Here is a 15759-nt window from a genome sequence, read left to right on the forward strand (position 1 = left end):
GTTTTTCTTTGAAGACATTTTGCTTCTCATCAGTAGCCCTTTCTCAACAGTGGTGGGGGGGATACAATATCATCTATCTTCAGTCTACAACACAGTCCTTTCAGCAATTCCAAGAAGGCTCTACACCCATTTGCATCACTCAGGTGACCTTAAGGACACAGATAAGACCTCCAGGTAGCCTCAAAGATTCCCTAAATGAATGCAAATGACCAGCTGTCTGCAAGGAATATAAATCCTTCCATTGCCCCACTATCCAGTCAGAACTGAAGAAGCTTCTTGGATGAGAAGTGAAACGTCTTCAAAGAAAAACAAGGAAGTTGAGTGGCCTTCTGAAAAAGCACTTTTGGGACAAACAGGATTCTGGTAATTGGGCTTGGATGCTATGATGGAACTCAATACTGTATCTGTCTGGAAGGCTGAAATTCAGGTTATGATTCTAAAACATAAGGTAATAAGAAATAGAATTGAGAAAACCTCATCCTCCAGTGATGTTAGATTATAATTACAGGTAGTTCTTGACTTACTACAATTGAGCTCAAAATTTCTGTTTCTAAGTGAGACATTTGTTAAGTGAGTTTTGTCCCATTTTACGACCTTTTTGCCACAATTGTTAAGTGAATTATTGCAGTTGCTAAGCTAGTAACACAGTTGTTAAAAGAATCTGGCCTCGCCATTGACTTTGCTTGTCAAAAGGTCACAAAAGGTGATCACATGACCCCGGGACACTGCAACCGTCATAAATGTGAGTCAGTTGCCAAGCGTCTGAATTTTGATCATGTGACCACGGGAATGCTGCAAAGGTGAAAAATAGTCATCAGTCATTTTTTTAGTACTGTTGTAACTTTGAACACTCACTAAATGAACTATTGTTAAGTCAAGGGCTATTTGTACTGTGATGCCTACTCATCATAGCTATTTTGAAAACTGTAATTTAGGAATTTTTATTTTAAATACAAGGAAAACTATCTTAAATGTGAACTTTGACTCCTCTGCAGTCTGGTCAGTCCAAACCCAGAACGTTTTGGAGATGCATCCTTGCCAAGTATTCTTCCTGATGGGTCAGTCATGTTTGGTCCATATCTGCAGCTGGGACAGGAAAATGGCTTCCACCAACTGACTCTGTCGGTGGGATTAGGGTTCCTTTTCTTAAAAGAGCATTACTAGAGAAGTATGCCAAGGAATTGTCGGATTAGTAAATGCTCGATTTATGACTGCAACTGAGCCCAAAATTTCTATTGCTAAACAAGGCAGTGCTTAAGTGAGTTTTGCCCTACTATACAAGATTTTTTTGGCCCAGGTGTTAAGCAAATCATTTCAGTTGTTAAGTGAATCATGCAGTTGTTAAGCGAATCTGGCTTCCCCCCCCATTGATTTTGCTTGTCAAAACCAGCTGGGAAGGTTATAAATGGTGATCACATGACCCCTGATAATGCAACCATTGTAAATACATACCAGTTGCCAAGCACCAATTTTGATCACATGACCATGGGAATGCCATAAGGGTTGTAACGTGAAAAATTGTCATAAGTCACTTTTTTCAGGGCTGTTGTAACTTTGAACGATTAATAAATTAACGGTTGCAAGTTGAGGACTAGCTGTGTATTTCATTTTTTTCATCTCTTCATTGGATTTGCCTTGTGTGCAGGTAGTCCTCAAGTTACAACTGTAATGGAGCTTGCCCATCCCAGTTATAACTTGTGATGGTCATAAAGAAGGTCAGTCACATGACCAATCTGATTTTTACGACCTTTTTTGTGGTGTTGTTAAATAAAGGCCATGAAGATTAAGCATATCAATGGTTCGCTATGACCAGGGTTTTGCCCAAAAAAGAAGTGAATGTTGTTGTTTTTCATAAAATGGGGTCATGTGACTGCAGGACGCTGCAAATGGTAGCAAATGTGGCCATGTTGCCAAGCACCTAAAATGTGGTCATGTGACTGGAAGGGGCGACTGTCAGAATGTTGAATCCAAGTCATAAATACCCCCAGGAAGGTACATGGTAACTTTGGAGTCGCTAATCGACTCATCATAAGTCAAGGACTACCTGCCCTTGATTTGAATCATGACTCAAATTGCAAGCTCTGCATCTTTGGGGCAGGCCTGCAACATGTGAAATACATGTGGACAAGGCAAGCAGCTTGTGTTGTGACTGTGCCATTGTGACTCTGCTAACATCACTCTATCCCCCAAAGCAAGCCTGGATTGTTTAATCAATATGATAAATAAATAAATAAGGGAAACTTTCACACAGACTGAAAACCAGCACAATAGGAAAATAACAGAGATGAAAAGTTGTCTCTCTGCTGTCCATCAATCTTTTGTAAAATAACAACAAAACAAGAATACACACATGCAAGATGTTGTTTTCTAAAAAGGTGCATGTCAGGACAGGGCCTATAGCCCACCTGATTTTGCTATGCAAATAAGAGTTGGCCTGATTGAAAGGAAATGTGTCAGCCTCTTTTCTTCCTTCTAGGTAATGAATGTGTGTATGAAATCATAATAATATAGAAAGCTTGTATCACAGCATAGTTTTCGTCATTCTGAACACCTGTTTCTTAATCTTGGCATCTTAATCTTGGCATTCCTCTGGCTGAGGAATTCTGGGAATTGAAGTCCACAACACCTTCCAGCTTCCAAGGTTCAGAAATATTGTTCTGTGTTCCCACTGTATTGCAGTGTGCAGCCAAAAAAGCTAAAACAAATCTTGGTTGTATAAACAGAGGCATAGAATCAGAATCACGTGAAGTGTTAGTACCACTTTATAAAGCCTTAGTAAGACCACAACTGGAATACTGCATCCAGTTTTGGTCACCATGTTACAGAAAAGATGTTGAGACTTTGGAAAAAGTGCAGAGAAGAGCAACTAAGATGATTACAGGCTTGGAAACTAAAACATATGAAGAATTGTTGCAGGAATTGGGAATAGCTAGTCTAGAGAAAAGAAGGACTTGGGGTGACATAGTACAGTAGCAGTATTCCAGTATTTGAGGGGCTGCCACAAAGAAGAGGGGGTCAACTTATTTTCCAAAGCACCAGGAGGCAAGACAAGAAACAACGGATGGAAACTAATCAAGAAGAGAAGCAACCTGGAATTAAGGAGAAACTTTCTAACAGTGAGAACAATTAACCAGTGGAAGAAGTTTGTTTTCAAAGGTTGTGGGTGCTTCATCACTGGAGGTCTTGAAGAACAGATTGGACAACCACTTATCTGAAATGGTACAAGGTCTCCTGCTTGATCAGGGGGTTGGAGTAGAAGACCTCCAAACTCCCTTCCAGCTCTATTCTGATTGATTGATTGAACCATCTTGGCCACTCCCCAGACAACACTGATTTAACGAGCCAAAATCCACTCTTGAAGTTTTTTAGACAATTTCCTTTTCTTTCAGGATTACCCAACACTTGTAGCATTCTCAGTTCTGTGTATTAAATGGAAAGAACTATTTCATCCAGTATTTTTCTTAACTTCTGCTGCCTAGAAAAGCTTTATAAAGTATGTGTACATTAAGAAATACAATGTGTGGCAAAGCAGATTAGTTGCAGCATCTCACTTCCTTGCTAAATACCTGTGTCTGTCAAGGCTTTCAAAAATTCAAAGAAATGTATTTGCACTCAATAACAGTCTGATGTATTTGCCCTCTCTACTTAACGAGACAATAGCTAAGCTGATGTATTTCCACATGCCTTTGCAGATACCTGTTAACTTCAATTAATTTTAATTCTGGTTGGTTTTTTAGCTCAGCATCTTGTGCAAACACAGTCCATTTGGTTAGGTTATAGGTTAGTGGATTGTGCAAAACCAGCAAATGAATTAATTCAGCAACCAGGTTAAACAGATTGCAGGCTCCAGCTATCACACCTGAACAAAGCCTTGAGGAATTCCAGCACAAACGAGTTTAACAGTTTATATCCCCAGCTCTACATTTCCATGCTCCTTCTCGAATGCAACTCTTTTAAAGACTGGGATGGTGAAGGAGAAGCTAATTCCTATGGGAAGTACAGTGGTACCTTGGTTCTCAACTGCTTTGAAACTCATCGAATTTGGTATTCAACGTATTTGACATGAAAATTTTGTCCCCAGTACAGATAGTCCTTGACTTACAACCACAACTGAACCCCAATTTTTTGTTGTTAAGTGCGACATTTGTTGATTTTTGCCCCATTTTGCGACATTTCTTGTGATAGTTGTTTTTAAGTGAATCACTGCAATTTCAAGTTAGTAAATTTGGCTTTCCCATTGACTTTACTTGTCAGAAGATCACAAAAGGGGATTGCATGACCTCACAACACGGCAACCGTCATAAATATGAACCAGTTGCCAAACATCCGAATCTTGATCACATGACCACAGGGATGCTGCAAAAGTTGTAACTGTGAGAAATGGTCATAAGTCACTGTTTTCAGTGCCATTGTAGCTTTGAGTGGTCACTAAATCAACTGTTGTAAGTCAAGGACTACCTGTACTCATTGTTTATTTGGTATTCAATGCATAAGTGACAACTTGTTGGTGTTGGTTGCCTTGTGATCCACTACATCAGGGGTCCCAAACCTGTGGGTCGCGGCCCGGTACTGATCTGTGGCCTGTTGGCCACTGGGCTGTGGGAATGGCTGGTGAGTGTGTGCACATGTGCATGCACCCTCCCAACTCATGCTAGTACTGCCACATGGGTGCTAGAGGCCCCATTTGTGCATGTGTGGGGGTGCTAGCACCACCACCAGCATCACACGGGCACTAGTGCCCCATTTCCGCATGCATGTGGTCGCTACTGTCCCATTTGCACATGCACGTGAGTGCTAGCAGCCCGTTTGTGCATGGGCTCCAGCACCACCAGCGCCATCAGTGGGCATGCACCCATTTTGCTCATGCACACATGCATGCGCACGTACATTTCCCTGTGCCTCCCTTTCCCTCCTGTCCGCCAACCCGGAAAGGTTGGGGAGCTCTGCACTACCTTATTCCTTTGATTTTTGATACTCATTTCACCTGCTGGAACCAATTAACAATGAGTACCAAGGTACCACTGTAATTATGTTGCTTGTTGGATGTCTTATCGTGTTGCCTCCCCCAATAACAAGGATTTCAAATTCAAACTAGTTGGGCAAATACTGAAGTCTAAGTACTCTGCCATGCACTAGGTTAACAAAGCTGGGGCAGATCATAACAGGGCCAGTTTTTAATCATGGATTCAGAACAGTGATGGCTGTTGTTTTAAGAAATAGAGAAGGAATAGGAAGTATTATCAACTTCGAACAGGCCAGTGTTTCTCAATCTTGCAGACTTAAGATGCTGGCTGGGGAATTCTGGGAGTTGAAGCCCTTAAAGGGCTCAAGGTTGAGAAACACTGACCTAGGCCTAATAATTCACGGTGATTTATTCAACCGTTGTCCATTTTGTTCGTTAAAAAACATCTATGAAAAGTTGTCAGTGAACAAATGAAGCTGACTAAACAGATCACTGTATACTGTATGAGTATACTCAGCCCACCCGTTCATAAATGTTGTGAAGACCCTTAGAAAAGCTAACCATTTTCATAAAGGCTTTTTGTTACACTCCTCTATCCAATTTATAGAGACCTAGTATTATGGCTGTGGACAGTCTACCCCTCCAAGAAAGAGAAAGTGATCTGGCATCATTCAGCTCACGTGCTGAATAGTCCCATAGAAAACAACTCAACAAAATTTTCAATCAGTGGGTTGTGTTGTTCACATTGGCTTCAGTATACGTTATGCCCCCATTTCCCTTTGGTCAATTTCAACAAATAGGCCTCCACCACTTGGTTTATCACTGCTCATGTTTTTCTCCTGAATTCAAGAAGTCTACTCATCTGCCTTTTTATTTTCATAATTTCCTAGTAAGTCATTTGCAGAGATGATTGAAGGGGAAATACTGTTTACGGGGGGGGGGACAAGCTAATTTTAGTTTTAATTAATTATAAGGCTGGAATGGGGACCACAAATCACATCACAATGGCACACTTTGGAGCTCCATGTCATTTGTATTAAAAAGGACATCCATCAGCGGATTGTGAAAACAACTCAGATTGGGGAAGCAGTTACTGTCATTCCAGCAGTTACAACTATACTAAAGAGCCCAAATTAAAATTATTTGTTGATTTTTTTTCATTTGGGATATTTAAAGTTAAAGCATGTTTAACACAGATGTCATCTTAATTTCAGGTCATGCTTCTGTGAGGTTTATTGCTCAAACTGATGTTCATTCTTTGAATTATTTATGAAGGTATTTTTGCTGAATTATATGTATTTTATGAAGTAGAAATATTAATTCATGAGTATCACAGAAAAAGTAGCAAGAATTGGCCACAGCTACACTTTAAAATGAAAAATCTACAGAATTGTTATTATTTTATGCATTCCACCTACATCTGGTGCTGTATAAACTTGTCTTCTGCTAAACATAAACTTAAATACTGTTAAGTGTAAGTAATACCAGAACTGTCCACAAGAAAATATATTAAAAAATGAAGATGGCAGCAACCATACAGTGAAAGCTCTTCTCCATTTTTATATACTTTGTCAAACATTAAAAAGGGACAAGGTTCACAGGACTGTGGCCACCGTCTTTTTAACCCCTTCTATGCAGATATCCCTCAGCTCTATATTTCAACAAAATTCTTTTTAGAACATCACATTGTAGATTACAATGATTTTCAAACTGGGAGAGAAATGTTGTAAATATTGTACCATCTACTTGGGATATAAACTGGAAGGCATAAATGGATTCCATTCATCACTCAACATTTCAAAAAATTCTTCTGAATTCTATAATTCAAATTGGTCATCAATAGCTGCTTTTAGCTTGTCTGTTTTGTTTTGCTTATGCTTTGAATTGTTTTAATTTAGTATTTCATTTTGGAAGCCACTCAAAGTCTGCCAGAATGGGCCGTTATAATAAATTTAAGGCAATAAGAACAGAAGATGAGATTCCTGTTTACAGAAGGAGGGTATCATCTTCATCACAGGACAAGCTTATTCATCTTACTTTATTAAATTGTCACTTTGATTAAATCTATGAAATTGGAAGACTCCTGGTAGAGATAGTTTTAAAAACTGATTGGCATAAAAAGTATATTTGGGTTCTATCTCCTATAGAAGGTCCACAAGGAAGATTTTACAAATAAAATCCTATCTTTTAGTCTTTGATAAGGCTGGGCAAATTCTCTACTATCTGTTCTCACTATAGATCTCATTGCTTGATAAAAACAGATGCTAAGATGCTCTCAACTAAGTTTGTTTGTTTGTTTGTTTATAAAATGTATCGATCCCTCATCTTACCAAAAAGTAATTCTGGCACAATTTACAGACATAAAAAAATACATCTACATTAAAACATGAATAAATTAAAACCAAACATTAAAACCTAAGGACACGTGGGGAGGGTGGGGGCAGAATGGGGGGAGGTAGGATCTGTTGAATGGGGGGAGATGGGAACACTGTGCTGTTCCCCCATTGGGGCCCTCGGCCAACTGGGAAAGCCAGGTTTTTAGGCCCTTACAAAAGGATAGGAGGGTTGGGGCCAACCTCACATTAGGGGGCAAGATGTTCCAGAGGGCAGGACCCCGCCAGCTGGAATATTCAGGCTGACAGAACTAGCGGGAGTGGTTCAATCCCAGTAGGGTGAGACAGTCTCTCAAGTAACCTGGGCCCATGCCACGAAGGGTTTTAAAAGTGAAAAGTTAGAAGTTGGCCCCATACATTACAGAATGTTTTCCAACTATAGCTCAAGCTGGATTTACCCTAGGCCAGAGGTAGGCAACCTTGGCTCTTCTTATGACTCGTGGACTTCAACTCCCAGAATTCCTGAGCCAGCCATGCTGGCTCAGGAATTCTGGGAGCTGAAGTCCACGAGTCATAAAAGAGCCAAGGTTGCCTATCTCTGGCGAACAGGTTTCTCATAATAATAGATTTTAAACTGATGTTCTTGCTTTAACTCAAAATAAATGAAACCCAGCAGATCTTATTTCTTCAAAACTAAAGATTCTGCAAAAGTTTTATAAAGGTAGTCCTCGACTTACAAAAGTTCATTTAGTGACCGTTCAAAGTTGCAACCTCATTGAAAAAATAGCAATAGCACTTAGACTTATATACCAGTTCATAGGGCTTCACAGCCTTCTCCAAGCAGTTTACAGAGTCAGTATATTGCCCCCAACAATCTGGGTCCTCATTTTACCAACCTCGGAAGGATGGAAGGCTGAAAGTGATTTATGACCATTTTCCACACTTACGACCGTTGCAGCATCCCCATGGTGATGTGACCAAGATTCAACTGCTTGGCAAATGGTTATTTATAACAGTTGCAGTCCTAGAGTCCTGTGATCGCCTTTTGTGATCATCTGACAAGCAAAGTCAATGGAGAAACCAGATTCACTTAACAAACCCATTATTAATTTAAATAATTGCAGTGATTCACTTGACAAATTGGAAAGAAAGGTTGTAAAATGGGGCAAAGTTCATTTAACAAATTTCTCACTTAACAACATAAATTTGGGCTCAGTTGTGGTCGTAAGTTGAGGACTACCTACATCGTGAATTGACAAGATTTATTCAGCTCTTAAATTAGGGATAATTATTAATAGTGCGCCTTCTCCTTGGTTAAACATATGTTGAAATACACGTTAGGGATGTCCTCTTTAATTTAGCTTTACGACCCTTTTTGCAATTTAGGTAGAAATTGTAAAAATATAAATTAGATTGCCTGGGGGAGAAACATAGCATTTTATATTACGTTGATAATGTGCTTTGTCAGAAGATCAGAAATGTCTGTTCTTAATCTCACTGCATTCGCACATGAGTTTGATTACTTTTTGAACTGGTGTAAATCCCACTTGATGGTACTGGTCACCCTTTGACCCCTTTGCTTATCTTGGCAACAGAAGATTTCTCAGCTAGTAAACTTGAATTTATTCCTTGCTTGATGTCAGTACAGATCTAGACAGATAGTTGAAAACTCTCATGTGTATTTGAAGTAAGATAAATGTCATTACAATGAATACCACTCAAGACTTACTTTCTATATTTCCCATGTATTTCCATTACATAATTTCAAATAAATACAAAACACAATGGATACATTTCTTGGAAATGATGTCCTATAATATTTTCACTGAGTATATTATAGCTACTATTAAGAAAGGTTGTTTGAATGTCTCCTGCACCCTCCCCTCCCCTGTTCATCACTAAGCATTTATCTTAGCATCAGTTATTGATTAACATTAAAAGTATAAACATTTTATCTTGGGGATTACTATTATGGTTCATCGCACAGTCAGCCAGATGTTCTGACTGGGTTTGGAATTTTTATCCATCTATCGAGTCCTTCCCAAGGACCTGGGATAGGGAGATGTTGATTTATAATGGTGTTATAATTATCTTTATAGAATGTAAGCTGTTCCAAGTAAAGCTGCCTTTTGCAATTGATTAATGGTGAGTTTGTCAATGCCAGTGATGTTTAAGTGGTGTTCCTGTTATTACTATTATTATTGGACCCCATTGAGACTAAGATCCTGACAAGTACTGGCATCCCTGTTTGTGTAGTTTCATATGTATAGTACACTTCAAGCTGCAAGTCATATATGGGAGATATTGGGTTGCAAACATGTTTATCTATGAGAAGCTTATGTTTATGGAAAAATCTAAGCTATATAAATGATTAGCATTTAATATGTCTTTTGGGTAAACTAGTCCTCTTATAACGTCATCCCGGATCCACTCAGCTCTGAGAAAACTTTTAAAAAGTTTTGCAGAATTAAAAAAAAAATCATTTGTCTCTGAGGGCTTCTTAGCAATATGTGCAGCTTAGATATTTGTTACCTCTTCTGATATGTCAGTCTTCCCAGGTAGACCAGACAGGAAAAAAACTCAAATAAACTAAAGCTACTTTACTGTAAAGCTACATTAACAGAATCTAGCAAGTCTGAAAGTAAAATTCTCCCGCAGTCACCTTTACAGCCCAAGAAACTAGGGAGGGTCCCTTCTGAGCCTTGTCCCACTCACTATACAGCTATGGGCTATGCTGCCTCTTATCTGACTGCTCCCTAGGCAGCATCTCTTCACCCCATCTCACAAGGTCATCCCCTTAGTGATGGTGAACCTTTTAGAGACCGAGTGCCCAAAAACCGCCCCACCCCCAGCCCGCCCCTGCTTCGCGCTCTGCCACTGCTCTGCCTACCTGCAGGGCCACTCACCGCCTCCATGGCCTGCCGCAGCAGATGGCTCAGGCAGCCTTGCAGTGCCATGGCAGCCATGCCCTCTGCTCACATCCCACAGCATCATCTGCACACGATGGGGTGTAAGAGTGGAGTCTTGTACTTGCTGCCCGGCTGCCATCCTTGGCTGCATTGCTTCATGTAGGCCATGTCTGGGGTAGACAATCCTCCGGGGCTGCTGCTGGTGAGGAGGGGGCCGTGGGGGGAGGCGGGGATGAGGCAACAGTGCACGTGTCCACAGAGAGGGCTCCAGGTGCTGCTTCTGGCACGTGTGCCATAGGTTCGCCACCACTGCCTTATATCATTAAATTCCATCAAGTTAGATGTTCAGGAACAATTATCTGTGGGTTCTAAGTCAATAATCCTTTTCTTTGAAGGATGTTGATGGGATTGATTTTACTTATTTCAATTTACTGCAGTTGGGACCAGCAATTCAGCTGCTATATGAAGCAGTCGCTAACTGAATAATCACATAACTGTGACTGTGCTTATGATTTTACATAGAATACATACTAACTGGTTGGAATGGCAAACATGTAACTGAAAGAAAGACTATGCAAATGTTGTAAATGCAGGTATTGGTCACAAAGTTACTTTCTTGGCATTGTGGTAACTGTGAATGGTCACTGAGATAGTTGCTAAGTGAGGATTATGTGTATATGATTGCCTACCTCAAATCCATGACTCTGAATGTCTAACAACAGTTTTAAAAATACCATATAAAAGCATGTAAAAATCAGTACACCCCTCCAGCAGCAAATTATCACAACCGTTGCATAGGCTCTGCCACACATCCAGAACCCTAAGCTTGGTGACACAATCATGCCAACAGGATTGATGCTACTCTAATCTCCAGAGTGATGATGTTCCAAAGGGAAGACACCATGACAAAAAAGACTGTCTTCCTGGATCCTGCTGGATGACATTCTCTAATAGATGGGGTCCTGGACCACTGGACCTGATGGCATGGGTAGGCTCATGCCATGAAAAGGTTAATGGGTAATTATCAGCATCTCAGATTGAACTTAGAAACATATTGGCAACCAATGAAGTTCACATAATTGCCTGCATCACTGCATTTTATACCTGCTGCAGCTTCCAGATGTTCTCCAAGGGCAGCCCCCTTTTAAGCACATAGCAGTAGTTAATTTTATGAGTTTTGAAATTGCTTATGTGCCATGAAGTCAGTATCAATAAGAGCCGTGGTGGCATGGTGGTTAAAATGCAGTGTTGCAGGTTGACTCTGCCCATTGCCAGGAGTTCGATCCTGACTGGCTCAAGGCTGACTCAGCCTTCCATCCTTCCAAGGTTGGTAAAATAAGAACCCAGATTGTTAGGGGAAATATGCTGACTCTGTAAACCGTTTAGAGAGGGCTGTAAAGTACTATAAAGCATACATAAGTCTAAATGCTATTGCTATCAAGTCTTCACAGCCAAGTAGATAGATTTTCTCCAGGATGATCTTGGGCATTGGATCCAGATGCAGTTCAGTGGTGAGAAAAGTAAGGTTCTGCACTTAGGCAGGGAAAACCAAATGTGCAGGTACAAAATAAGCAGTACCTGGTCAACAGTAATCCATGTGAGAGATGTAGGTGTCCTGGTGGACTACCACTTAAGTATGAGCCAGAATTATGCTGCAGTTGCCCAAAAAGCCAATGCAGTCCTAGGCTGCATCAACAGAGGGATATTACATGATTGCCAGAAGTGATAGGGATTCTCTATATTGTACTAATGAGGCCACACTTGGAATACTGCCATCCAGTTCTGGTCACCAAGATAGAGAGAAGATGCTGAGGCCCTAGAAAGAAGGCAGAGAAAAGCAATAAAGATGACAAGGAGCCAGCAGGTTAAATTGTACAATGAATGGCTAAGGGAACTAGGTAGGTTTAGCCTAATGGAGAGAAAACTTAGGGCAGGGGTCTTCAAACTTGGCCCTTTTATGACTTGTGGACTTCAACTCCCATAATTCCTCAGCCAGGCATAAAAGGGCCAAGTTTGAAGACTCCTGACTTAGGGGGTGACACAATAGCCATCTTCCAATATTAAGGGCTATCACAGGGAAGAGCAGGTTGATTTATTGCACCGGAGGGGAGGACAAGAAGCAGTTGCTGGAAGCTGGTCAGAGGGACATTCAACCTGAAACCAAGGAGGAATTTCATGACAGTGAGAACAGTTAATCAATGGAACAGTTTGCCTCCTAGAGTTGTGGGTGCTCCATCTCTGGAGTGTTTCAAGAAAAGATTAGACCACCATTTCTCCAAGATGGTATAAAGACTCCTACCTTGGACAGGGGAGAAGGGACTAGAAGACTTCCAAGGTCTTCCCTTCCAAGCCTGATCTGATACTCTGACATATTGAGAATAAAGTAAGCAATGTGAAATCAGTTCACTATGACCTTAACAAGATGTTAAATACATTAACAAGAGAATTATTCTGTAGATCATGGACATTTTATGGATCAAAATTACCATGTTGTTAGAGATATAATTCAGCAGCTGGAACATGAACTCATATGATTTGGTCTTTTCCTATTACTGTTGCAATATGAGTTGACACTGGTTTGGATCAATAGTGGTATATTAAGTAGGCATGTGATATATGACCAGGATTTGGTATCTACCAAGGTATCAAGAATTATGGATTTTTTCAGTCATGGGTTTAGTTATAACATTAGCGGGAGAAATCTATACCTGACTTAAAGAAATGGATGGATATATGTTGTTTGTCAACACTAAAAAAAATTTTTTCTCTGACAGATAAAAAAAAGTTCCAAAAGATATAGTAGAACTTTTTGGAAATGTTTTATGATTGACCTTCCTTCCCTCCCTCCCTTCCTTCTCCCATTTGTTCTATGATTCCTGCTGTTATATGCATTTATATTTTTTAGCAATTTGTACAATTACTTTAAAAGTGAGCATTTTAAAATGGGCAAATATTTACCTATTCCCAGATATGTAGTTTCCCAAGTTCCTTAGGTCATATTTGATAAAAAGAAGCAAAAGATTGAGAAATAAAATGTTGGATTGTGACTAGCTAAATGGAAATACACAGATGAGTGCTTGTAATTTTGTGCCCACCAGTTTGCTAAGCCATGTTTGCTTTAAACCACAGCTTGTTGAAAAAGTTACAAATGCTTGTGTTACTCTTATTGCTACTTCATACATCATGGTTTACAAAGCAGAGTGGCTGAGTTTGCACAACATATCAAGGCAAAACTCATCAAGTGATGGCTTGTGAAAATTGGTACAGATAGTATGGCTGCCATGTATTCTGTTATGCTAGATATGGCTGCTTTCAAGCAAACAAAGATGTTACTTGCGAATCCACCAAACACAGCACTGGTTGGTATCTACTTCCACAGCCTGTGCAGCACTTTTCCTGGGTGACACAATTGTTGGAACATTGCCAGCTATATCCACACTCGCTTGGTTCCTCTAAACATATCTTTCTAATAGGACCTTCTCTAGACCAGTCTGTCTATAGAACTCAACTTCTAAGTAACCCTGCAAGGCAATCTCCCCCAATGTTGCACCTTCCCGGTGTGTTAGATCTGTGATTTTCATGATTCCCACCAACATGGCCAAAGACATTCCATCACATATGGAGGGCACCAGGTTGAAAAAAAGGATACCACTAGGCTGGTTAAGGCCACTTAGTGTCACCAAGCACAGGAAGGCTATCCAAAATTCTGGACATTGTCAGATTCCCTTAAGAGAAGAATCTGAATTTTCTTGCCTGCTGTAACCTCAAGGAAGATCATGGATGCTCCTCCAACTCTCCTCGGCTGCTCTTTTCTGCTGCTTTCATCCCCATCCTCAGCTCCCTTACTCTGATCCCTTCCCTTTCCATTCCTTCTCCATCTCTCCCTACCCCAACTTCATTCCGATCTGCTCCTCCATCTTTCCCAGGGCTCCTCTCCCTCCAGATCTCTCCCATCCCTTCGCCCCTCCCTTCACCGCCTCCCCCCTCGGGTTTTCCAGTCCATCCTACCCCTTCCCAAATCCTTTCCAGGAACCAGGCTGGCTCGCCCTTCCCTCTTTCCCTTTCTCCCTCCCTCCCTCCTGCTTCCCTTCGAGTCTCACTTTTTTTCCTCTGCCCCGGGGCTTCCTCCCTCCTTTCCTCTGCCCCGCACGCTTCGCCTCTGCCCCATCCTATTCCGAGAGTCCCATTTCTCACCCCTCTTCTGCCTCTCTTGTCCTTCTTTGCCCCTGATCGCCCCCTCCCCCCATCCACCAAGATTGCTCGGCGCTGCGCTGCAGTTCGATTCGCGTTGTTCAAGTCTCCCACTCCCGCCCCGCTTTTTTCTCTTTCTCTCGCTTTTCTCCCGGCTTCATCCACCCGCCGCCTTCCCCCGCCTCTCTCTTCTCCCCTTTCCTCTGTCCCCGGCTGCCTTGCCTGCCGGCTCCCCACTTTTGTCCTAGCGAGCCCCGGTCCCGTCTCTCTTCACTCCCTGCCTTCGATGCCCATGTTCCCACGGGCGGTGGTTGGGGGGGGGGGGAAGACTCACCTGCTGGTAACCCAAATCCTCTGGAGCAAATTCGCTCCCCGCTGCCTCGAACTGGAAGTTGATGTGCGGCGCCTGGTGCAGAAGGAAAGTCCACCACGAAGCTCGGTACCCCTGGGGGGACCCCATCCTTCCCTCGCGGGGCGCCCAGATGCCCGGCGCTGCTCACCGTGCTGGACGTCGCCCTCCCATGCTGGCGAAGGGACGGGTTTGGGGAATGGAGTGAAGAGAGACTCTGCAAAACATCAGGGCTTATCCGCGCGGGATATTGGGGGGAGGGAGGGGGATTGTGGGGAAATCGGGGGGGGGGAGCTGATTGGGAATGGGGAGAGGATGGAGAAAGGCGCAGAGCCATCTAGCGAACATGTCTATTAAGTCACCAAATTTTGGCTTGCCCTTTGCAGAGACTGAGAGCGGGGCTCCCCCCGATGGTCTTCCCCTTTTATGCAATAAAGATAAACCTCACTTAGCAGACCAGTTAGAGGTACAGACTTACAACAGTTCCTTTACTGACCTTTCAAAGTTACAACAGCACTGAAAAAAGGGACTGGTGACCATTTTTCACACTTAATGCCCATTGCAGCATCCCCACAGTCATGTGATCAAAATTCAGATACTTAACAACTGGTTCATACTTATTACCGTGGCAGTGTCCCAAGGTCATAAGCCAGATTCACTTAACAACCGGGTTACTAACTTATCAACTGCAGTAATTCACTTAACAATTGTGGCAAGAAAGGTCGTAAAATGGGGCAAAACTCACTTAACAAATGTCTCATTTAACCGTAGAACTTTGGGGATCAATTATGGTCATAAGTCGAGGACTACTTGTACAGCAGAAGGCTTTGCCCTAGCTGAGAAGCAGCACCACCTAATGGTCAACCAGCATGGGGCTGGGGACTAGGGTTAGAGTTCACATGTCTCAAGGGCATCCGGTTATGGAAAGCTGGGTTAATAGAGCCACAACAAAAACTTCTGATTGACATTAACTGGATGTATAGTGAACCTCTGGCAAGATTGTATGTATCCCAC

General features: G+C 41.8%; 1 protein-coding gene across 2 annotated transcripts in view; it reads right to left on the reverse strand.

Moving 5' to 3' along the window:
* Nucleotides 1-15001, reverse strand: part of TTYH1 (tweety family member 1) — an 84093-nt gene extending 69092 nt beyond the window's left edge. For both annotated transcript variants that reach the window (XM_039335153.1, XM_039335152.1), the window contains exon 1: nucleotides 14731-15001. In XM_039335153.1, coding sequence (XP_039191087.1) covers nucleotides 14731-14856 — 126 coding nt within the window. In that variant the 5' untranslated portion in view covers nucleotides 14857-15001. The remainder of the gene's footprint in view (nucleotides 1-14730) is intronic.
* Between the last annotated feature and the right edge of the window lie 758 nt (nucleotides 15002-15759).

The sequence above is a fragment of the Crotalus tigris genome, unplaced genomic scaffold (assembly GCF_016545835.1).
Source record: "Crotalus tigris isolate CLP2741 ecotype Arizona unplaced genomic scaffold, ASM1654583v1 scf7180000017639.5415321, whole genome shotgun sequence".
Classification (NCBI taxonomy): Eukaryota; Metazoa; Chordata; class Lepidosauria; order Squamata; family Viperidae; genus Crotalus; species Crotalus tigris.